The sequence below is a fragment of the Kryptolebias marmoratus genome, linkage group LG4 (genome assembly GCF_001649575.2).
Source record: "Kryptolebias marmoratus isolate JLee-2015 linkage group LG4, ASM164957v2, whole genome shotgun sequence".
Classification (NCBI taxonomy): domain Eukaryota; kingdom Metazoa; phylum Chordata; class Actinopteri; order Cyprinodontiformes; family Rivulidae; genus Kryptolebias; species Kryptolebias marmoratus.
Genome location: NC_051433.1, coordinates 19,222,234 through 19,245,439, shown reverse-complemented (window position 1 = coordinate 19,245,439; position 23,206 = coordinate 19,222,234). Strand labels below are relative to the sequence as shown.

The window sequence follows — 23,206 nt, the reverse complement described above, 5'->3', positions numbered from 1 at the left end:
CACACTAAGTTTGAACATCAGTAGGCCTCAGCTGTTGGTGCTTATGTGTTGTTTTCTTTCAGCTTTAGAAAGAAATGTTTCCTCTCCACGTTCTGTGTAATGCTGGATTATCAGTAAAATGTTTTGCCCCCCACCTCTGCCTATCAGGAAATACTTTTAAATATTTAATAATTACATTTTACCTGAAATTGGCACTGTTTGTAACATTACATTCATGTTCCCTTTTTTTTCCATAACTTTATTGCACACACGTTACTACGACAGATGCACTTTGTTTAATTAGCCAAACGTTACGATTCATTTTTTTAATGCATTTCCTTCCCGAGACCTTTCTGCTGCAGCGCTCCCCAAGACTCAGGCTCTCTGCTTTAATTCAGCCTCTTTCTCAGTCTTACTGCTGGCTCAGACGTCCAGGTTCACTCAGGGAGAGACACACGCAACATTTTTGTGTCTAAAACTCTTACAGAGAAAGATTTAGTCAAGCCTGGCACAATATCTGCACATAAATGTAGTTCACATATTCCAAACTACTGTATAAGTTCAAAGGGGCTACTGTATGATATTAAAAACATTAAAAAGTCTGTATTTTAACCAAAATGTATAAACACAGTTTTTCCCAACCTAAATATGGGTTTCACTGTATCTGTAAAGGACATATATCAGTTGTGTGGTAGAGCGTCCCCTTCTTATGCTTTACTAATTTGGTGTTTGTCCAGGCTCTGGCTGCCTCCTTGCTTGGTTACTTTCTCTCTTAGTTGCAGAATAATTTCTTAACCACTCTCAATGTCTCCTGTTTCTCTTCATTTCTTGTCTTGATAGAAACTTCTGGGCAATTCTCTGCTGAAACTGGAGGGTGATGATCGTTTGGACATCAACTGCACCCTGCCTCTCACTGACCAGGTACATCCCGGTTAGACGTCTTCATCGACTGCGACGAGTTCTTAATAAATAATCCACCTGCTAAATTTGTATGATCCTTTTTTTATTTTCATTGCAGATCGTCTTGGTTGGCTCCGAGGAGGGGTTATATGCCCTCAACGTCATTAAAAACTCTTTGACCCACATCCCTGGCCTGACCTCAGTTTTCCAGATCCAGATCCTAAAGGAGCTCGATAAGCTGCTGATGATCACAGGTTGGTGAAATCACAGTAAACTGAAGCGAACGTGTTAAATATTCAGAGTACCTGTTGTTTATTTTTTCTAAATCAAATAATGCCACCATGCTGTTCACAAGATGGAACTGTGCGTTTAGTCTGCTCACGCGTTCGGACCTAATTGCATGTAAATAAGCGAAATAAGCTGCGTGTTACATTTCCCATAATGGATGACGAGGTTGATGTTTCATTCAGGGGAGGACAGAGCTTTGTGTCTGGTGGAGATCAAGAAGGTGAAGCAGTCTTTGTCACAGTCTCATCTCCCAGCTCAGCCCGACCTCAATCCCTTCATCTTTGAGACGGTGAAGGGATGCCACCTCTTCTCCTCCGGAAAGGTGAGTCAGGCTCTTACTTTAACAGAGCAACAATCCTTCTAGACTGTCATTCATTCACAGTTAATCAGCTGAACTTCACAGCAAGCAACTCAGCGCTGTGCTGTCTCACTTTACTGCCAGCCTGACTGCGGTGGTTTTGTCCTTACAGATTGATAATGGGATCTGCATCTGCGCTGCTATGCCCAACAAGATTACAATTCTGCGATATAATGAAAGCCTTAACAAGTTCTGCATCAGAAAGGTAAATAAGGATCAGGGGCTGGGAGCTAACAGATGATGTGGGAAAGCATTTCTGTCGCAGTGTACATGCTTTTACTTCACAGCAGTAAGAGTTTTAAGAGGCATTAGTTCACCTTTGTTTTTATTTGCAGGAGATTGAGACATCAGAGCCGTGCAGCTGCATTCACTTCACCGGCTACAGTATCATTATTGGCACCAACAAGTTCTACGAGATTGAGATGAAGCAGTATGTGCTAGAAGGTATGTTATTATCCTATAAATTGTTATTTCTTTATGACCAGATGGTATTCCAACGAGGTTTACAGCAGCGTGATACAGTTATTTTGAGGCTGCCTAGTTTGCGCCTGAATGAGCGAAGTAACACCAGTGATTTGTTTCTGCAGAGTTCCTGGATAAGAACGACGTTACATTAGCTTCGGCTGTGTTTGCTGCGTCCTCCCACAGCTTCCCCATCTCCATCATCCAAGTCACCACAGCCCCACAGAAGGACGAGTACCTGCTCTGTTTTCATGGTTAGACCCGTTTTCTGTCCGGCTCCAGCACGTGGAGCACATTCTTTACAAATCTGAGCACATCTGCCTGAGGATAAGCTAATAGTTAATATTTATATGAGAATCTCAAATTGGGAAATGTTTTTTTTTTTTTTTTCTGACATGCGGCCTTTGTTTGTAGTTGTTTGTTTGTTGTTGCCTCTTTCATGCTCATAGTTCATTCATTTTGAACAATAACTGGTGTTCTGTCTTGCAGAGTTTGGTGTGTTTGTGGATACGTACGGCCGCAGGAGTCGAACAGATGATATCAAATGGAGCCGTCTGCCTCTCTCATTCGGTCAGTGTAAATCAGCCTACATATTACCTTTCACTTAGTGATCTAAAGACAAGCATAAATAACTTTGAGTGGTACGTTGGTGTTTCAGCCTACAGAGAACCCTACCTGTTTGTGACTTACTTCAACTCTCTGGACGTTATAGAGATTCAGGGACACACTGCTCTCGGGTAAGATCCTTCTCTGGTTTTATCTGTCTGTTCATGAGGCGAGCCTCCGAAACGGCCCCGACACACTGCCCTGACTGATACCATCTATTTTAAGCACTGCATTGTAGTTTCAATCCCGTGAATTATTCAAAAGCTCTCTTCCTCTTTCTAGGCCACACTCTTACGCACACTTGGACATCCCCAACCCTCGCTACCTGGGCCCAGCCATCTCCTCTGGAGCCATCTACTTGGCCTCGTCCTACCAGAACAAACTGCGGGTTATTTGCTGCAAAGGCAACTTGGTGCAGAGTCAGGAATGTGGAGGAGATCTGCAGCGCAACGGCTCCGGACGCAGGTGAGGCAGCTCACAGTACGATTATCTCAAATTCTCTTGGGTGTTACTTGTTCATTTTATCCACAAGGCACCCTCTAAACTCTTTCTAAACTCCAGACCCAGATCCCATCATACATTTTTATCAGTTCTGTTTCTCTGTAGGCATGCAAATTATAAAAAAAATGCCTTCTTTCTTTCTTTTTTTCTGTGAAAGAAAATAGATTAGAAGAGCACCCAGAGGAAAAAGTGAAAATTAAATTTGTTGTAATAGAAATAATTCTGCAGAGGGAAACTAAATCATGAGATAAAGTAAAAGAACAAACCAAAATACTTTTTAGATTTATATATTTTCTTTTTTTATTTGTTGGATTATTTGAGCAGCTTAGTCATTTGTTAAATGAGTTTTAGATTAGCTGCTTCGCTCCTCACTTCTAGTGTGGAGAGAAGCTGGGAAAACGTTACTAGAATTGTCCCTTTTTTTTTTTTGTATTTTTCTTTTTTGCACACTGGTGTTGACGGGTCTCTGGACTTAGCTGGCACTGAAGGGCACAGCTTGGTGTTCATAGGCGGTGATGGTTAGATCAGTGTAATGTTTCGACCTGTTACTGAACGAGAAAGTGACACCTTCGATTTGTTTTCTGCAGGAGGATTGGTTCCTTTTTTATCTGTGGAAAATTTTAAACTTTGTCTATATTTTACTACTTTTTGAACTTCCTCCTGTAAATTGTAAAAAGAAAAAAAACACTGAATAAAGACATTATTTTATATGCTGAGACTGGTCTCGATTTAAAAAAGCATCAAGGCTTTATCTGTTCTTTAGTTACTGTTGTCAGCCACTGACTCAAACCTCATTTAGCAAACTAAATAGACTTGATGGGTTTAGTCACTTCTAATCTCAGATAACAATACACTTCATGACTAATTAATTTGGCCTGATTATGAGTCCATCACCCTCTCCACATCCTCCCATCAGCCTGATTCCCACAGTGCCCAGCAAAGCCCTCGACCTGAGACGCAAACTCTCCTTTAACCAGTGTTGCGTGCACGTCTTTACTCCTGGGTTCCTACAGTCCTAACAAGCGTGGGCCCCCCTCCTACAACGAGCACATCTCGAAAAGGCTCGCCGCCAACCCTCTAGTCCACGGAGACCCCGGCACGCCTCACCGCTACCGAGAGGCTCGCACAGAGTTTCGGCGGGACAAGTCCCCCAGCCGCCCACTGGAGAGGGAGAAGTCCCCCGGCAGGATGCTGGAGAGCCGGATCGCGGGCTCTCCCGGCAGGGCCATGGCTGACCCCCGACTGGAGCGCACCCCGGGCAGGGCCATGGCGGACCCTCGCATGGACCGCTCCCCTGGCCGGATGATGGATGTTCGAAGGGAGAGGTCTCCTGGGCGATTCGAAGAGCGACAAAGGCTTCATACCGGCTCTGGACGCACACCCATAAACCCCGTTAACAAGGTTCGTCACATTTCTGTCCGTATGACATCATAACACCAACATTAAAACAACTATACATATAAAACTGTATCATCCCTGAATGGACAACAGCTTTTAAAGGAACTATACTAAATGTACGCAATTTCTCAGATAAATGATAAATGGCCGAGATTTCTACTTATAGGTCAAATGTCTTAGCAGCTGGTAGTGGGGAAAATGCTATATCTTGTCAAGGCAGATAAATTCCTGTTGGTGTTTTTTTTATCTTTATCATTTCAATTTGTCCAGTGTTTTTTTTGTGCTAACTAGAGCAAGGTAGAAAGTTAAACACTGTATTAGGCTTACTAATTGTCAGTCTAGAAGGGAACTCCGATGGGAGAGAATATTTTTGATGTAGTGAAAATTGAGCTTAATGTATGTTACTGACTTTATCTTCCAGGTGTGGGACCAATCATCTGTTTAAGAGGCCGCGGAGCTACACACCCATTCATCACGGACAGAGAAATTCATCTTTGCAAAGAGAAAAGCAGGAGCAGAGAATCAGTGAGAATGTTACCAACTCGTAATAAAACACTGCCACATCTGTTCTCAAATTGAAGACCCTCACAAGAAAACAACTGTAGCTTTCAGAAAATTAAAGAGAAGTCATGCAGATTAGGGTTTTTTGTTTTTTGTTTTTTGTTTTTTTTTCAATAAAGATCGACAAAATGCCATATTGACCACCTGAGCAGGGATTTTGTGATGATTTTAGCAGGTGCTCCAAATGGGGATTAGCAATTAGATCCAAATCTGAGTTCAGTTCACCTTAAACAATGGACACTAGAAGAGATAAGCACAGCCATAGAAACTTTATTTTTCAGTCATGTCTAAATATTTAGTCACTTCTGAAGGGTGGTTGAGACTGATCGACAGTAGCATTAACACAAGTGGGCTCAGTTTCACACAAAACAAAGAACTCTGTCCACAGTAGCTACAGATCAGGACAGATGTGTAGCAGGCCGCCTCTGTTTCCTGCCCTGCGACGACACGTCACCTCACAATCAGCGTCGGCTAATTACAATCACTTTCAGCTCGGCCGTCTGTCAGCAGGAGGACAAAACCTATGGAGTAAAAATTAATCTAAACGGGCCTTTCTCGACCGAGCCGCTCCACAGAACCACACGCAAGCTCACCTTCGTCTGCCTGCCCTTTATAGCTTGACACTAAAAGTGCACTACCCACAATCCCCAGCAGCAACGGAGCAGCATCTTTCTAATCCTTCAGATCACAATCTAAGTGTAAATAGACGAGACATAATTTTATATATATTTACTGAGAGGGAATTTCAAGGCTGGAAAAGCCGTGTCTATTTTTGTTAAAGAACAAAGTGATAAAGTGTCCTCTTGAATGTCCAATGAGTATTCTTTTAACATGTCCTAGCGTCTTTATCAAGTGAGTGATTGTATCTGGGTCAAACTTGTGTATGCACACCCATTTGTCAAAAGGCAAAACCTCAGTGCTGAACTATATGAAGGAATGTGGGGGGGAAAGAAAAATCATGTCCGAAGCTTACGACATAGTGTTTGAGCATTTCTTTTTGTACAGTGTCCCTTACTGTTGTATATAACCCGGAGATGTTAAAGGTGAAGATGATTTTATTTAATTTTTTTTTATTTTTCTCCCCCCGTCCTGATTCGTAAATGGCATGGATATGTATATCTGAAATGAAACGAAGTGTCGTCTCCTGCTTCTGCCTCAGTGGGTTCTAGTTTACTTGCACAGTGGAACAACAAAAAAACACACGAATGATCACCTCTTTCTTTAACTATCTGCTTGGAGAATTCGCCAATATTTACTAAATCCCCTCCTTTTTTTTGTTGACATTTACGGCGACTTAGTCTGATCTGAAAACGATCCAAATTCCACACATTTACTTGGTTAATTTAACCCAAAGGTTTATTTCTGATTACCTTCGTTCGATTTATCAAAACAGAATATTTTTTAGTATTTTGATCATGTTTCTTTCAAATGAAAGTACCTCACTTGAACTTGCCCCGTGTGTCTATCAACATTATTGCGTTCAGTAGGAAAATCTTTTCCGCTATTTTTTTTTTGACTAACAATTAACTTCCTGAATGTACTAAAGTAAAGCAGATGAAACTGATTTACTGGGTTTTAAAATGTCAAGAGGAAATGCAACAAATTGCACACAAGTTCAGCTGGTTCTTATAGGACTCTGTACAAAAGGGTTTATCCATCATTTTAATTTTATTTTTCTATTTTTTACATGTCTTTATGCTTTTCATCATCCTGATTATAATGCTCTTATGCTGGATATGACTTTGATGTCTTCTAACAAATGTTTAATTAGCGTTCCCCATAGAGATTTTGTCACAGAATATTAAATATTATAATCATTGTCTTTCACTTCTAATTTGTGCCTTTTGTGTTTTTGCTTGAGTTATTAGAAACTTTACACAAAGAACTCAAAACTCTTCCTCATCTTCTCTCCGTAAGGTCGCGTTCGAGGCCGCTTTCTCCCGTTTCCAGACTCCCAAGACTGCCAGCGAAATGGCGATTTGCCCCTGTTCGTCGTGTTCCAAAAGGCGGGCCTATTTTTAGGCGTCTGAACGCAGCGTGCAGACAGTGGGACAATGGCCTGCCATTCCAGGCACGGTAGCCGCAGCGGCTGCTCACATCCGGGAGGGGCCAGAAGAAGAAGAAGAGAAGTTTCTGTCTGTGTGTTTGGTCAACAATAACTCGTCTAATTCTGACCTCCTTGTACACACAGTGTTGTGAGATGACACCCTCGGCAGCTGCTGTACGTTCATCCAAGAGGAGTGTGTTTGACAGCAAGAGGCCCGACTCTTTATATATATATATATATATATATATATATATATATATATATATATATATATATATATATATATATATATATATATATATATATATATATCTAGGCCGGGGCAAAGATACAACAGTGAAATTGAGCTATCCAGTCTGGGTCCCTAGGCAAGACCCTTTGAGTTACTGCCTACCTCAATACCATGAAAGAGATAAATATGAATCACAGACCAAACAAGGTCTGCGTCAGGTGCTGGGGAACCAGAGCACCCTGATGAAAAATGGGCTACTGGAACAAGACGGAGGAAATGGATGAGAGGTGAAAACATGGATCTGTTGNATATATATATATATATATATATATATATAGACCACACACACACACATACACACACACCTGTGGTCTCACCTCCCACCCTCGGCCCCGTTTAGCTCATTTTCACCCGCTGACGCTTCTCTTGAGCGGGGAGCCACAAGTGTCACCCGATGACCTGTTAATGGAGCCTCGAGACGTGGCACGTTGTAAGGATGTGTTCGGGGGGTCAGCCAGGGGCGCACTTCAGTATGTCGCGCCCTCGTGCTGTTGACATCCGTAAGCTTTGTCTCAAATGCTCCGCGGCGCTAACAGCGGTGTCTTCGAGAACGACTACCTGTCGTTGTTATCGCCCGTGTGTGGAAATAATCATTAGCTGTACCTCTAGAACTGATTAACCTTTGGAGCCAGCCACGTTCAAGATGGCCGCCACAGCCAACTGACCATGGGAAACACAAAAATGGCTGCAACTCAGTCACGTTTACGGATATTGTTGTAAAACTTGGCGTGGTTGTAGCTGAGAAGGACTCGCAACACATTCATTTTGCCTAAAACTTCAACTTTAAATGTTTGTTAGCCAAATACCTCGAGAACCTCTGGATGGATTTTAATGAAACTTTCAGAAAGTAATCATTGGATGTACATCTCATCAACAATAACCAACATAAAACAGATTTAAATCAGCTTTACTGACACAAAACACTTAATCAACCCTGAACAGCATATATGTCTACCTGTATAACAGGGGTAAAGAGCCACTATCCTGCATTTTTCCTTGTTTCTCTGCTCCAACACACCTGATTCAATGTTTAAATCATCTCTTCATGTTCTGCAGAAGCCTGTTAATGACACACTGATTCAAATCAGGTGTGTTGGAGCAGAGAAACAAGTAAAACATGCAGGATAGTGGTCCTCCAGGACCAGGGTTGCATACCCCTGCTTTATAAGCTCCTCGCATTCAGAGCACACTGTGCAGGCTGTGTCACACTATAATGTGACTTTGCAAAGGGACAGCCGAGCCCACGCCAGTGATTTGAAGAACCTGATGAGAAATGCGAGCAAGTTTGGCTCCAACTCGGTCCTGACAGGTCACTAAATTACACGTAATGAGCTGGTGATTTTCAGGCGCTCTCATCCTTTTTATCGGATGGGAGCGAGAAATGATCGGCTCGCAGAGCAGAACATCAAATTAGGAGCTGATTATGATATTGTTGCTAAGAGCCTGCGACATCGGGAGCTAATTGCAGTAATGCGGGCTTTGTAGGCTCAGGTCTTCACAACTGCAGGCGAGCAGATCTTTTCCTCAGATGAGCTTCTATTTATCACACATTGTTTCTACCGATAACACACATTTTCTCTTTGGCGCTGATTTTAAAACTTATTATTAGGACAAAAGGCCTACTGTCATTCTCTGCCTCTGGTTTGTACATTTGCACCAATTTAGACCTGAAAAGTCACTGCTGTCTGTAGTTCAGACAGTCTGAATGAGCTTTAACCTTCAGTCTGTTCTTGGTACTCCTGACCTGTTATTACTCTCCAGTGTTACTGCTGAGGGTGTGTGTGTGTGTGTGTGTGTGCGCGCGCGCTTTCCCCCCCTTCTTCTTCATAAGCATACAGAACTATAAGTGCTTTATGAAGCATCATTTACCTGTCACTTCCTAAAGAGGACATAGTTTATAAATATCGTCCAGTGGAGCTGGAGCTGGGGGGCTACAAAAAGGCCACCCACAGTCTCCCCCATTGTTCACTGGCTCCATTGTTGGTCTGCCATCCCAGCTGCTCAGCCATGGTAAGTTGGTTTGTGTGTGTGTGTGTGAGATGTTTGCTAAAGCAAGGACCGGGAGTGTTTTCTCAGCTTTAGAGATGATGTTCTGGATTTGGACAGCTGTCAGAAAAAAATAATAAAATAAAAATGAAATTTCGTATAATCTTGCAAAATGCATAAATATGTCCCCTTTTTTTTGTCAATAACAAAAAGTTGGTGGTAGTTTTGTAACAGCTACTACCTTAATGTCTCAAAACTTTTATCCACGAAACAGAATGACCATAAATAGCATCGTGATTGTGTCTCGCACTCATTCGTTTGTGCTTAAAGGCCCCCAAAAAAGCCAAGAAGAGGACAGCAGAGGGAGCCAACTCCAACGTGTTCTCCATGTTCGAACAGGCCCAGATTCAGGAGTTCAAAGAGGTGAGAGCTTGTTTTGGGTTTACCCCACTGGGTCAACATTGGCTCAGACGTTAAGTAAAGTAGAAATGATGTTGGCCGTGTTGAGAACGGAGACCCGAGTGTTTCTGTACTGATGCACAGAGTAAGGTGTCCGGCTGCTTCCCCTCCTTGTCTTTCTATTTCCATTGTTCGCGGCCGTAGCACCTGTCTATTTTCATGCCGCTGGCTTGACGACAGCGAAGCGTGTGGCATGTTGGTATGAAGGTCGGTGGTGCCCAGACATTCGGACCGTGTAATCAGTGATTAAGCCACAAATGAACTGCTGGGTGCGCCCTGGATGCCAGATAGAATCCGTGAAGGGGGGTGAGGGCTTACGGGTTATAAATACTTAACTGTGTCCATCCATAAACACCATGCATAAAAAGAAAGATATCAAGGACAGAAGATTGTTCTTGGCTGCTTTGCGTTTTCATCCAAAATGTCACTCACGAAGCCTTCCCTGTGCTCGGATGGCAGGCCTTCACCATCATGGACCAGAACAGAGACGGCTTCATCGACAAGAACGACCTGAGGGACACTTTCGCTGCTCTGGGTATGTTGACATCAGCGCTCAGATGTCTTGGAGATCGTCGTCCTTGAGGTTTCATTTGTGCTTCTGTGTGTGTGTGTGTTTGGGGCAACAGGGCGTCTGAATGTGAAGCAGGAAGAGATTGACGACATGCTCAAAGAAGCTCCTGGTCCGATCAACTTCACAGTCTTCCTCACCATGTTCGGAGAGAAACTGAAAGGTAAGGCCATGAAACACCTCAACAAACGACGCAAGCTTGTTTTAAATATGCCACCGAAGAGGAGTTACGGCTGCTTCGATGTGTCCAGGTGCTGATCCAGAGGAGACCATCCTCAACGCGTTTAAGGTCTTTGACCCCGAAGGGAAAGGCGTGCTGAAGAAGGACTAGTAAGTGACGGGATTCAAACTCATCGCAGTTCCCTCGCAGTAACTGCGCTCGTTCTTCTCAGCGAAACCTCCTTTTCTTTCCCCTTTCCAGTGTGACACAGATGCTAACGACGCAGGCCGACCGGTTCTCCGCCGAAGAGGTACGCTGGTGTTTTTGCGCTAATTATCGTCATTATTACAGACTGCGCCGTGCACGTGGGCGAGCCTGAAAAACACAAGGATGAACGGCACCGTGATGGCCGGTCGCTTCCACGTCAGACACATTTTTGTGCAAGAACTAGAAAAAAAAAGAAGAAGAAAGAAACGGTGAATCACTCTACCCTTGTTGTGCAGGCTGAGTAATTTGGTGTTTCTGTGTGTGCTGTCTGCCTTTTTTTTTCTTTTTCCGTTGGCTAGATGGAGCAGATGTTTACTGCCTTCCCCCCTGATGTGGCAGGAAACCTAGACTACAAGAACCTGGTTCATATCATCACCCACGGAGAGGAAAAGGACCAAGAGTGAAGCGTTTTTATCGCTCGTGTTGTCGTCAAATAGAAAGTCTGCCTCTTGAAAAAGAGCCGTGAACAAAATCCAAACTGTCTACTCAGCTCTTATGTTAAAGTCATGGTTTTTGCACGATGAGACCACAGCAGAATCCTGACAAAACGTTTTATTTAAGGTATTATTAAGCTCTCTTGCTCCCTTTCTGTTTTGTTTCTCATATATTTCCACAGACAACAGAGACAAGTTAAATAGATATTCCTCATCAATTTGTACACCCAAAGTTACTCACTTCTTCTTATTAGATGTATGTATGTCTAATAAACGTTTTTAAAAAGGGTTACCAGCCTGCTTTCTTTGACGAGACACAGGAAAGATGACACGGAAACAAAGCAGTGCTCACATTTTTCATAGGCTTTATCAGAGGTTGTTTTAATCCCAGGGTTTTCAATACAAGTGTGCGTTTCAGGACAGCAGAGGTGTGATTACCGCTCCTCTATAATCCCCAAGAGCTCAATCCAGGCAATACTTGTAACCAGAGTTGCACCAAAAAGAAAAAAAGTTAAAAGATTTGTGGGTGTGCTCAGTTTGCGCATGCATATATTTGCCTGCCGAGATGCAGGGATTTACTGAGACAAAGCTCTGTTGTGTAAATGTGAGGAAGGTAACGCTATACTGTGGAGTCATATAGGCGGCCGGCTCCCAAAACAATGGCGCCGAGTAATCCTCACCACCTTCACCTATCTTGCGCTCGCCAGACCTTGACTTTGTGGCGCGGGGAGGGTGAAAATCTCTGATTGTTCCGGCTGGAGTGTCAGGGCGGGGTGGGGAGGCCCGGCTCCACAGGATCACATTTAACCTCTGCAGGGTGGATGTGCCTGTCAGATGACCGGATCAGTCTGATGTGGTTATGCTGAAATATAAACCTGTATGAATTAAGAAAAGAGGAATTTTGACACCAAAGGAGAGAAAGCACTTTATTTAACTTAACTTACTGCATGCACAGAGTTCAAGGACAGAACCAAAAGGCCGACAGATGATCGACTTGTTGCTGATGATACTGAAGGAAATTTAAAAATAAAGAGCATCGTGTGTTTCTGAACATACAGAGAGCAAAACGTTTATAAATCCTTCAGGTAAACTGACCACTGAAGGTCCAGTTGATCATTTTTAATCAATATATCTTATTAAAGTTTGCAGGAGTAAACCTGAGTGAGCCATCCGCTACAATAGTGATTCTCTTCGGTGGGTCGTGACCCAAAAGTGGGTCGCAGACCTGTTTTCAGTGGGTCACGGGTCTTTGCCTTGCAAGAAATAAAAAAAAGAGAAATTCATTTGTATTTGTCCCAATCTGGAAAGGTTATGAGCAGTTTGTGAAAATCTCATGAAGACCAGATAAAAGTAATTAAAAAACCTGTTGGAACCATATTGGTGCTTCTGAACATCTCGACCTTTAATATCACAGTAATCTTTTCTCAGAAGGAGCTTATAAAGCGTGCTGATGGTGCACTTAAAGGCTTCTTACTGAGCATTAATGCAGTGGCTAAGTGGCACTGCGGTTAGCTCCATCCACGAGGAATAATGGGTCAATTTTCCAGTAAAACGTTCAGTTTTTGCTGAGTGAGTCTATTCAAACACGGCTCCCTTTAGTTACGTGGAGAAAGTTGGAAATAATTGTTTGTCTGCGTCTGCAGCATCTTCATTTGTTTGTTTGACTGTTTTTACTTAAATTTTGTTTGAGCAAAATAGATATAAATGGATATTTTGTACAAAAGTCTAATATCTAGACTTTATTTTATACAAACTTGTTTTTTTTAATTCAAATAGTACATGTACAATATGTTGGTAATGAGTCAAACTGATTGATAGGCAATCTATTAGAAGAAAACACAGAACTGAAAACAGCCGATGAGAAGTGGAGTCAGTTTGAGTTTGTTTGAAATGTTTCATCTTTTTACATATTAATAAAACCAACAGATTAAAGCTCATTGTAACAAAAAACGAGCATCGCTCCAGTATAGTTATACATGTTGAAGCAACCTGAAGGCTGCTTTAACTTTTCTACTTTAGAGTCAAATGTTGAGTTTGACCGGGCTTATTTTAGGTACAGGAGAAATGGCACTTTATGTGGAAATGCAAAGTGAGAGCTGGAATGTACTGAAGTTGTTGAAGCTCAAAATAAGCGAAACACTGACTGAAAGTGAAAGTAAAAGCAGAATGCTAGTTATAAGCAAAAGCAAAAATACATTAGCTAAAAGTTAAAAGAAGCAAAACACTAAATGAAAGCTAAAATTAGCAAAATGCCAGCTCAAAGTTAAATTTAGCATAAGACTAGCTAAAAAACTAAATGCAGCAAAGGGTAGTTAAAAGCTAAAAATAACAAATATGTAGCTAAAAGTCTCAGAATAATAGCTAAAAGCTAATAGCAACATAAGAAGAAAGAAATAGAGCTTGTTGTGGAAGGACATTTTAAAGAGAACAGTGTTTTTAAAGAAAGTATTGAGATCTCAATGTATTTCTTTGGGGAAATATTTGTAAATATGAAATATTTATATTCAGATAAACAGCACGAAGTATCCAGAAGTAGTTAAATAACAAAAAAGTACAGAAAAAAACTCCAAAAGACAGGAAAACTAGTTTGAATGCTGAATCAACTTTCACAGAACTACAAAACCTTTTAAAAGTATGATAAGGATTTTGTGCATTTGTTTTTTTTTTTTCCTTTTTTTGTCCAGAACAATGTTTTCATTCCTTATTTTTAATTTTTTTAATTTATGAAAGATCCCAATCTTGTAAAATGTCTGTGCAAAATCAGATCTGATTACTTTTTTGGTCGAGCTCCTGCCACCATGTGGCGCTTTACAACATGTGCTGTTTGACTCCAGGTCGAAACACGACAGCAGAAAACCTGCAAAACGCTCAGGTTTGTCCAATTATATCATCATTTAATCTGCTCTTATGCAGTGGTCCACAGTATAAATGTAAGCTGTAGCTGAGTGAAGTCTCTGTTACAGAGTGGTGCGAGTAAAACTAACAAACACGATGCGGACTTCCTCTGGCTCGGCTCTCTGCTCTCACATCATGATCCTCCATTCTGTGCTTTAGAAGCTGCTGCTTCAGCTCCGAATGGTAAACTAAAAAAGTTGGTTTATCTGGACACAACTCATATGAACTTCTGCATTTTTCATTGTCTGAGCTCCTAATCTCTTCTCACTCAGTTAGCCGCTTGTGGTTTTGGAACAATGTCTGAAACTTCTATTTTTTAATCTAAAAGTGAGAAAAAATACCTCTATTTTTAGTCCCAAGACTTTTATCTCTGCCAGTGACTTAGAGATACAGATACAGAGGTGTTCCTTTCTTGTCCACTTAACATTCACCTGGTGAGCCTTTCCTGTGAAGTCCCTCTGTGCACCACATTTGAGGAGTTTTCTTGACAACCTGCACGTTTCTTATCTGTTTTCAGACCTATGTTCTGTGAGGAGGATCCTTGTCTCTCGGGTTTGTCTGTCTCTTGCAGAAAAATAAACTGACTTTTTTTACATTTAGCCTCAAAAAGTTACTGTAACTTATTTAGGGTTTTAAAAAAAAAAAAGCTATATCTTTTAGTGATGGACTTGGTGTGCGCAGAGACAGAAATGTTAAAAAAACAGGGAGAATGTCAGAGAAGGAAATGCAATAAGAAGAAATGCAATAAATAAACATAAGGAAAATGAAAATATAAGGCCTAAATTAGTAGCTGTTTGGAAATAAGTATAGAAAAAAGGAAAGGTTAAAAAAATATAAGAGGAAATTAGAGAACAAATTCAGTAAATGGGGATAGTGACGCTAAATGATTGTAGCTAGGAATTAAATTGGAAATATTGATTTATGCTACATCTACTGATTAGTAATTGCCAGATTTAATTTTGATTTTTATTTGCGTTTGCTGGGATAGTCAGTCATATAGTTCTACATTTATTCTTGATTTTGGCTGTTTTCACTCAGGTTTGAGTTATACAACATCTGACAACAATGATGGAACCGCCCCTCTAGAAGGATGTTCTTTTAGTTGTTGCACTTTGTATAAATAAATAAATCACAGACGAGCCATCAAACTATAATTTGTCAAAATTTCAAATCGTCTGGCATCAAGAAACAATAAAAAAAGGGAAAGAAATATAATTACTGTTTAGTCAGTTGCTTTTTTTAGATCTAGTAGAGGAAAAATGATGAACTCGTGAGAAAACCACAACAACTTGAACTCTCTGAGACATCGCCCTAAATTAAGACAGTTCATCAATCTGGCTCCAGCCGTCACTATTGCTGTTGTCAGATCAGCTTTACAGGTCGGAGAATTGTCATCGACCATTTTCTTCAATTTCCACCAGAGATTTTCAGCTGGAGTGAGATCCATGCTGTTGACATTATATGTCTTAAAGGAACCTTTTACATCCTTTGCCCCATGGCAAGATGAATCATCATCTTGAAAAATGAAATCATCACTAAACATCCTTCCTGCTGATGCAAGAAAAGTGTCCAAAATTACAACATAGACTTTGTCATTTATTGAAGATGTAACAACTGTCTCCTGTGTTTCGCTGACATGACACTTTCATCCAGTCACCTACAGTCCATGATGACTTTTCTTTTTCTCTTGTCCTTTCTGTTTGGGTGTTAATGATGGCTCTAGTTTGGTATTTCTTGTGCATTTTCTGTTTTTCACGGCTTCCTTTGTATACAACCTTCCCATTTTGTTTGTGCTTGGTCCAAATTTTAGACGCGGCTGACCGATGATTTACCTCCTCTGAGAAGTTTCATAATCCTCTCCTGACATCTCTGGTGTTGGAGCCATGATTTCATGTCAGCCCGCTTTGTGAAGCAGCTCTCCAAGGTGTGAGGCTCTTTTATTTAACTCCAGACTAATTTGCAGATTTAAACTTGATGCATGTGTTTGTTTCAGAACTGCAAATTACAGAGTGATAACATAATTTGAGTGATTCTGTATTTATTTTTGTTTTTGCCAGGGGCTGTGATGTCTCAGTGAAGTCAGCTGTGATCATATCTTCAGCGGTATTCTCGTGAAGTACCACGCTCTGCCGCTGGGTGCCGCTGTCCTCTGCTTGTTGTGCCCGTTGAGGTGGCGCTGTTGGGGGGGTGGAGGGTTTGAAGCCTCCTGCGGGGCTGCCTGCCGCTGCTCCTGTCTGAGTGTGTTGGAGACTCGTCGAGCAGCAGCAGCGGGAGGAGGAGGGGGGGACTTAAAAAAAAAAAAAAAAGAAAAACTTCCCCGCATCCAGCGCAGCGAGAGACGTCGTCACCTTCGGTCTTTCCTTTTGTGTGTGTGCTGCGGACAGGAGCCTTTCCAGTGCAGCCGCGGCCGTCGGGGGAGAGACGTGAAACGGACCGGCTCCGGTTCTGAAGAGCCGTTGGAACCATTTCCGGCCAACATGGATGATTTGGGTAAGTTCGGCTCGCCGCGAAACGCAGCGCTGGAGCGGCGCGTGCGGGCTATTCGCGGCTCGCACGCGGCAGTAGCGATTAAAAAACAAATAAATAAATAAACAAACAAAACAAGCCTTTGCTCGCCCCCGGGAGGTCGACAACTGTTGTGTCCGCTTCCAAATCCCTGAAGCTGAACTAAAATTATCCAGGTTAAATTAAAGGTTTATAGATAAATATATAAAAAAGAAGCCGCACGTATGAATAAATTAGCCACCAGATTGGTCCATGCCTGAACTGTATTAGCTGGTTATTTTCGTGAGCAGGCGGTGCTGCATTGGCGGTACTGTGGCAAAGTTGACTCGGTCGGGCAGGAGAAACCCTCCTCTGTAGAGCTGCCCGAAGTTTGTCAACAAAACGGGACGGTGAGCCCTGGTTGTTGGGTTAATGACTAGCCCCCCCCCCCGCAGTGATTTCATCTGATTGTGACGGAGGGGGCAGATGAATCCAGGAGGGCTGTTTTTCCATCTATCTGCCTGCAAAGATGAGATCAGCCTCCATGAAGGGATTCTGTTTGTGACACCATGAAATGCAAAGCCTGAGGGGGCAGATTGTTGTGACAGGGAAGGTGTGGAGAGCTCAGCTCAGCCCTGAATCCCTCAGCTCTCCTTTACTGTCAGTGCTTTTTGTTTGTTACTAAGTAGTTATAACAAGTCTATTTCGTGTCTATCCACCAGAGTTTTAGACTCACACCAGCAGCTCCTGAGCAGTGGGGTGAACTTTCATTTCCTCTATCAACAACCACACCAATGTTGCAACTTTGTGTTACTTTTTCAGTGAGAAAAAAAATAGGCTGTAGGTTGCTTAATATGTATTTTACTTTATTTGTTTTGTGCAGAAATTTATCGTTTTTTTGTCTCTGGGTGGATGTTGTGTCTCGTAAAAACAGTCCAGTTTGATCATTCAGCCAGAGAAAGAGACTCCTCCACCTAATCTTAATCTTAACTGGATCAAATTAAGCACACAGACAGGTCCACGGCTTTCTGCGTTGGGTTTCTCATTTTATTTGAAGTAATGTTTCTGCAAGAATGCTTGGGATTCTTAAAGGTAAATGGTGGGAAAACGTCTGTGAAGTCATTCTAAGAAAGACAAAACTAAAGAAGTGATGTTATATATATATATATATATATATAGGTTAAAACACCAACCTGGGCTTGAAACTGCATCCTCGACATGACTAAGCTACAGAAGTGACCACTGAGCTACAGCGGACAGACACGCTACAGAATTAGATGAATAAGCTCCACCTGTGGCTGACTGGAATAGTTACAGGCAGAAAATGGGCTGTTGTTTATCTCCCCGCTGGCTTTAATTTTCTACGTTCGGTACATGTCCTTTCTGTCTGCTCCAAGCTGCTGACTGATGATTTATCGTCTAATTTTAGTTTCATAAATGGATTTTTAGGCAGAAGATCTCCACTGTTGGACGCAGCAGGTTTTGCTGCAACTATTCCAGCATTAAATAAGATCAGGTGAGGTGTATTGTTTGTAGGGGTCGTATCACGCAGCTAAAACCAGCAGAATGTGTCCACGGGGCAGGATATTTTACGCCCCAATGAGACTCCGGGTCAATGCCGACAGGCGACGTGTTAAATCTACTGACCTGTACTGCCCTACAACTGCAAATAAGTCAAAAACTGAGAATGTTTCACGAAAAGAAAGCTTTAAATTTCATTTAAAATAGTCAAAACAGTTTAAAAAAACACACAGAACAAAACAATACGCAGCAAGCTAAGTAATTAAGTGATGCACATCGTTTATTCGGAGGAACTACTTAGTGGGACGGATGATTTTTTTTGCCCTTATAGATCGGCCGTGTCTGACTTTTTGTTGAGTAATGACAGAGTTGTAGTTGCTTTGGTCAAACCTTGTGAATGAAATTCTGCGTGATCTCTTGTGATATTGTGAGAGCTCACAAAGCATTTTTTTTTTATTTTATCTCAATATCTTTAAAATTGAACGAGTTATAGACATTTTAGTGTCGGCTTAGGTCAGATAGCTGTGGCGGCCATCTTGAATTGTGTTGACAAACATTCATGACTCACAGATGTACATGAATAAAGACGGACAAAGCGTTTTTGTTTCCTCTCGTTGTTCAAAACTGAAGCCAAAATGTTTGTTTTGTGAGTCCCGGCATGTTCGTTTTTTTGTGAGGCAAATGTCCCATTTGTTTACATGAAGGGGCGGGGCTTAAAATTTATACTGCAACCAGCCTGGAAGGGGGCGCTCGTCCATTGTGGCCTCAACTTCCAGCTTCTGTTCCTCCGTCTAGTTATAGCATATCCTAATGATGTACATTTGATGACACTTTCTGAGAGATTCACTCAGTTTTGTCCAGTGGTTCATGAGATATTTGGCTAGCAGACAAACGTACAACATTATCTTTAACGGCTGGGGTGGCCATCTTGAATAAGGTTGACTGTAAGTGTACAACCAATGATTACTTTCTGAGAGTTTCATTAAAATCCGTCCCGCGGTTCATGAGACACATTGCGAAAGCTTCAGAAAAACGAACACACTCAGAAACCGGAACGCTCTTCAGTAATGCGTCTCAAGCGCCTCTTTCCCCTGGTGACTGTTAGGTTAAGTTTAGCAGGACATTGGTGAAATGCATCGGAGAACTCAAGTTCGCGGCGCTATAAAAACACCAGAACGCGTCGGTGAAGCCAGAGATGATGAATGTGCCGCTAAAGTCACACAGAAAATAGTTTGCCACCCTGCGAGAGCTGCAGGTGGAGTTCCTATCAAACAGCAGACGCGTGTGTGAACATGACATTCTCATTCCAGACAGGGGAATTTTTTATTTACTCTGTGTGCAGCTATTTGAAGCATCAGTTTTCACCAGCTTTTAAAAGAAAACCCTGGATGTAGCAGTTTCGGGCTGAAACCCACAAGGAGTGAGTGTGTGCCAAGAATATAGGTTACTCTAAATTCAGTCAGTATTTATGGATGCCTTCTCAGCTTACGCCCGGTGCAAGTAGGTGCTCAAAAATAAAAAAAGAGGTGTTACACAACCCAGTGTAATTACCATGTCACAGCGGCTGTAAATTCTGTCATCGTTTTTGCAGAGATGCACACAAATGAAGAGAAATGGAGACAAGTGACGCATGCCCTGTCATTGTAAATCATGTTGGAGTGGAGATCCAGTGTGTGTTACCTGTTCACGGCGGTTAGGTGCTGCGAGGGAGCTAACGAAGGACCACCAGTGCGGATTAGTTTAAGCACTGTGGGAATCCATTGCGCTGACAGTAAAAAGGACAACGAAAGCTGTTTGTATTTTTAGCACTCGAGAGCATCTTTAAAGCTGAGGCAGCACCTAGAAACCTGTCCCCACCTCTCTGCTGCCGTGTCCCCCACTTTTCACCCCTTCTTTTTTCGTTCACGTTCTCATACAATCCCGCCAGCTCTCAGATAAAAGCAGTAGTTCTGACAGTCGTGTTTTTGCTGTCACCCTAAAATGATTCTTCCCCCATCCGCTGTCCACGCTGTTTGAGCTTTGTTGCATCAGCGTGCTTCCTTCAGGGCCAGCTGTAACAACACAAGCGGAGCTAATCTCAGGCAGTGTTTCGGGGATCGCATGCGAGGACTGGAGCTCGGCCAAAATGTATCCTCCTGCACCGCCCCACCCTCTCCCCCCTGCCATTCCTGTGGTGAGCCGTGCAGGAAACTGCAGGCTGTGATCTATTGACGGCGCAAAGCTGGCTGAGTTTGCAGCAGAGGAGATAAGCATGTTCAGTCAAATCAGACTGAAGCCTGATCGCCTCATATCATAATTTTTTTTTTTTCCATTATAAAGAGCTTTGTTTTAATATGCAAGACTGTCCGTCTCCCGTATCATTTGTATGGACCTCGCAGTTTGGGGTGCGGAGGCGTGTTTTTGAGGCAAACTCTCAATGACCTCCTCTCTGTTATCAGCACCGACTGCTTCTCGCTCCACTGCTCCGGGCTTGCACCAACAAGACATGAATGTCAAAAAGCCCCCGAAGTTAACTTCATTTTAATGACTTTGATGCGCCGCACTCCTCTCAGCATTTGCCTTTTTTTTTGTGTGTCTACAGCGACAGAAGCCGCCTTGTTGCTCTTTCAGAGATGTGCCGCCGTCTCTTTAAAGACATAATTTCCGATGAAGTGGATACAAATCCTCGTCGGCGCAGCAGCGTCAGCGCCGTAAATGTCACTCAAAACAGCGGGCAGAGGCAGAGTTGTTCCTTATGAAGTCCAAGAGAGATCTGTTATAACCTAGATACTGAAATGAGTCTAAATTTAGTTCGGCTCATTGTTTGTAGGCAGAAACATGAGAAAAACCGTCACCTGAACATTTCTTCTTTTCTCTTTAGAGCGTAGACTTGTTCATGGCTGAGCGATAATGTTTCAGTCTGTAAAGCGAACTCTGTTCCTGTTATCGTCCTAGCCACTTTTGTTTTTCTCTCACATTTTTATTGTTATGGTTCATGAGAAATAAACTCTGTGACAGTCTCGTCCTAATGATGTGCGTCTGTGTCAGCAAGGCTGCACGTCTCAAGTGATTGAATACTTTAATGTTCTGTTTTTAAAGTTTGCTGGTTACAGTCACAGTGGTACAGTGGTGTATTTTTAATATTTTTTGGTTCCTCTTCAGCAGATAGCTGACGCTCATTTGCTTTCTTAGTTCTGCATCACAGGATTATTTTTATTCTAAAAGTGGTTTACACGCAGACATCTTCTGCTTTTTAGTGATCGAACAGAATGTCTCAGAGGACGTGATGGAAAAAAACCCAAAAAACACCTGTCCTCAAGTCTGTGGGTTTTGCCCTCAGTGATGGCCTTCACACCTTTTAGGTTTCAGTTTGTCTAACACTAATTACACTGTGATGCAGCAAGTTGAGCATCACCAACCACAGTGAAGCGAGTTTTTTTTCTTTGGCATAAACAGATGAAAGTAGATAAAAGTTTAAAATTTTTTATCTCCTGTCTTCTGGTTAAACCTGGTTTTAAAAGAACTCAATCCAAGACTGTTCTACATTTAGCTGTTTTTGCAGCGAGGTGTGTCTAACCCAAGTCCTAACTTTATTATTACAGCCATATTTTTATTAACAGTAAGACTACAGTAATATTAGTCTTTACATTTCACACAATTACATTAAAGTAACATAACAGAAGGTTGTTATATTTTAATGGGTGCTTATTTTTTTCTTTTAATAAAGCTGACAGCAACAAAAAAAAAACTGGCAAAGAGACTTTTTTTACTCTGTCTGATCACATATTAAAGTGTCAATAAAGAAGAACCAGAGGAAAATGTGCCTCTTTTACTGTATGTGCTGTTTATGCTTATTACAAAAGTCATTACGATGCATTAAAAAAGTTAAAAGAATACCACATAAGGCACAAAAATTCCTTTGTTTTGTAACTTTTTGATAGGTATGGCCTCCATTCTGCACTGAAATGCAGTTCAGAACAATAGAAGTGCTCTTTTAAGTGTAAAGCCTGTTGGGATTTAAGGTTACTAATATTTCTTCAAAAGAAATGCTTAAAAAAAACCTGTGAGTCTACGGTGACTCACCGCAGCCCACACTGTCTGATCAGTGTGAACTGCTTGATACATGCATATAACACACACACACACACATGTGCACACACAGGACTGAGAGAAGCCCTGGTGTCTCCTGTCGGGTTTGTCCATATGTTTGATTTGAAAATAAAAAAATGCTCCAGGGGTCTTCCAGCATATGATGTTCGGTGTACACCCACATCAAAGCTTCCCTGGACTGCTGGCGTGGACAGACGCTCCTGTCGGCTTGCTGACTCAGCAGCAGCAGCTCGATACTCGGCTAGCAGTCATGTCAACCCTCATGGGCCCAGCAGCCTGCGCCGTCGATATTTCTGGAGCTTCCGTCGGGTTTGAGAACCAGCATGCACCGTGCATAGGACGAATCCTCACGCTAAAAAGTACAGCGAAGCTTTTGCCATATAGACTTGAGTCTCATGCCCCACTTTTTGTCAGCTGAGCTCAGTGACCTCTTTCCTTTGGCAGCTTCACGTCCAGCCAGCAACATGTTTCGTGACAGGGGCTGCCCCCAGTAACTTCTGTGTTGCAGTCACAGCCTGCAGTTCTTTGTATCAAACCAGCACCCCAGCAGCAGACCCAAACACTGTGAGTCACAGTGACTTGTGAACATGGCTCATCCTCTTTAAGCTTCCTTTGTGGAAGTCCATCCTTCTTTGTGTAAGGACACTCAGAGGGGACCCGGAAAATCAACCACACACACGAGTGTACAAAAGGGAAAAAGTTTATTTTTCAGAAACTGGTTTCTGCTCAGGGAGAGGACATCAAACACAGCACTGTAGAGCCGTGGACGGGTGGAGCAGAGGGACAGAGGGTCTGACGACAGGGTGAAGCAGGAAACCACTGGAACAGGCTTCAGTAGAAGCAATGAAGATCTCCACGAGGAGATCCCAAACGCAACACCCAGAGACTAGTCGATGATAAGGCAGAGGTCATACACAGGAGGTCAGAGAGAGCAAACTTAGCTTAGAGGGG

General features: G+C 42.3%; 3 protein-coding genes across 13 annotated transcripts in view; all 3 read left to right on the top strand.

Annotated features, from left to right (window-relative positions):
* Positions 1 to 6,887, top strand: part of cita (citron rho-interacting serine/threonine kinase a) — a 35,091-nt gene extending 28,204 nt beyond the window's left edge. For 8 of the 9 annotated variants that reach the window (XM_017422840.2, XM_017422841.2, XM_017422836.2 and 5 more), the window contains 11 exons: positions 820 to 900; positions 998 to 1,133; positions 1,350 to 1,489; positions 1,638 to 1,730; positions 1,861 to 1,969; positions 2,113 to 2,241; positions 2,477 to 2,557; positions 2,646 to 2,724; positions 2,876 to 3,058; positions 4,108 to 4,495; positions 4,914 to 6,887. In XM_017422840.2, coding sequence (XP_017278329.1) covers positions 820 to 900; positions 998 to 1,133; positions 1,350 to 1,489; positions 1,638 to 1,730; positions 1,861 to 1,969; positions 2,113 to 2,241; positions 2,477 to 2,557; positions 2,646 to 2,724; positions 2,876 to 3,058; positions 4,108 to 4,495; positions 4,914 to 4,937 — 1,443 coding nt within the window. In that variant the 3' untranslated portion in view covers positions 4,938 to 6,887. Of the gene's footprint in view, positions 1 to 819; positions 901 to 997; positions 1,134 to 1,349; positions 1,490 to 1,637; positions 1,731 to 1,860; positions 1,970 to 2,112; positions 2,242 to 2,476; positions 2,558 to 2,645; positions 2,725 to 2,875; positions 3,059 to 3,681; positions 4,072 to 4,107; positions 4,496 to 4,913 lie in introns of those variants that run through there. The other variant, XM_025007342.2, reaches the window with a different exon arrangement.
* A 2,372-nt stretch (positions 6,888 to 9,259) lies between these two features.
* myl2a (myosin, light chain 2a, regulatory, cardiac, slow) lies at positions 9,260 to 11,555 on the top strand. Its single transcript, XM_017422842.3, has 7 exons — positions 9,260 to 9,402; positions 9,709 to 9,801; positions 10,297 to 10,372; positions 10,464 to 10,568; positions 10,657 to 10,735; positions 10,827 to 10,875; positions 11,132 to 11,555. The coding sequence occupies exons 1-7, from the start codon at positions 9,400 to 9,402 to the stop codon at positions 11,234 to 11,236; spliced, it is 510 nt and encodes a 169-aa protein (XP_017278331.1). The 5' UTR covers positions 9,260 to 9,399; the 3' UTR covers positions 11,237 to 11,555.
* Positions 11,556 to 16,440: 4,885 nt separating this feature from the next.
* Positions 16,441 to 23,206, top strand: part of pxna (paxillin a) — a 31,556-nt gene continuing 24,790 nt past the window's right edge. For 2 of the 3 annotated variants that reach the window (XM_017422846.3, XM_017422845.3), the window contains exon 1: positions 16,446 to 16,651. In XM_017422846.3, the coding sequence (XP_017278335.1) occupies positions 16,639 to 16,651 (13 nt within the window). In that variant the 5' untranslated portion in view covers positions 16,446 to 16,638. Of the gene's footprint in view, positions 16,652 to 23,206 lie in introns of all 3 variants that reach the window. The other variant, XM_017422843.3, reaches the window with a different exon arrangement.

Bases quoted from the DNA above. Each gene is read 5' to 3' on its own strand.
- myl2a (XM_017422842.3), top strand. The intron at 10,569-10,656 runs GTAAGGCCATGA...CGATGTGTCCAG, and splicing joins GTTCGGAGAGAAACTGAAAG to GTGCTGATCCAGAGGAGACC. The intron at 10,876-11,131 runs GTACGCTGGTGT...TCCGTTGGCTAG, and splicing joins ACCGGTTCTCCGCCGAAGAG to ATGGAGCAGATGTTTACTGC.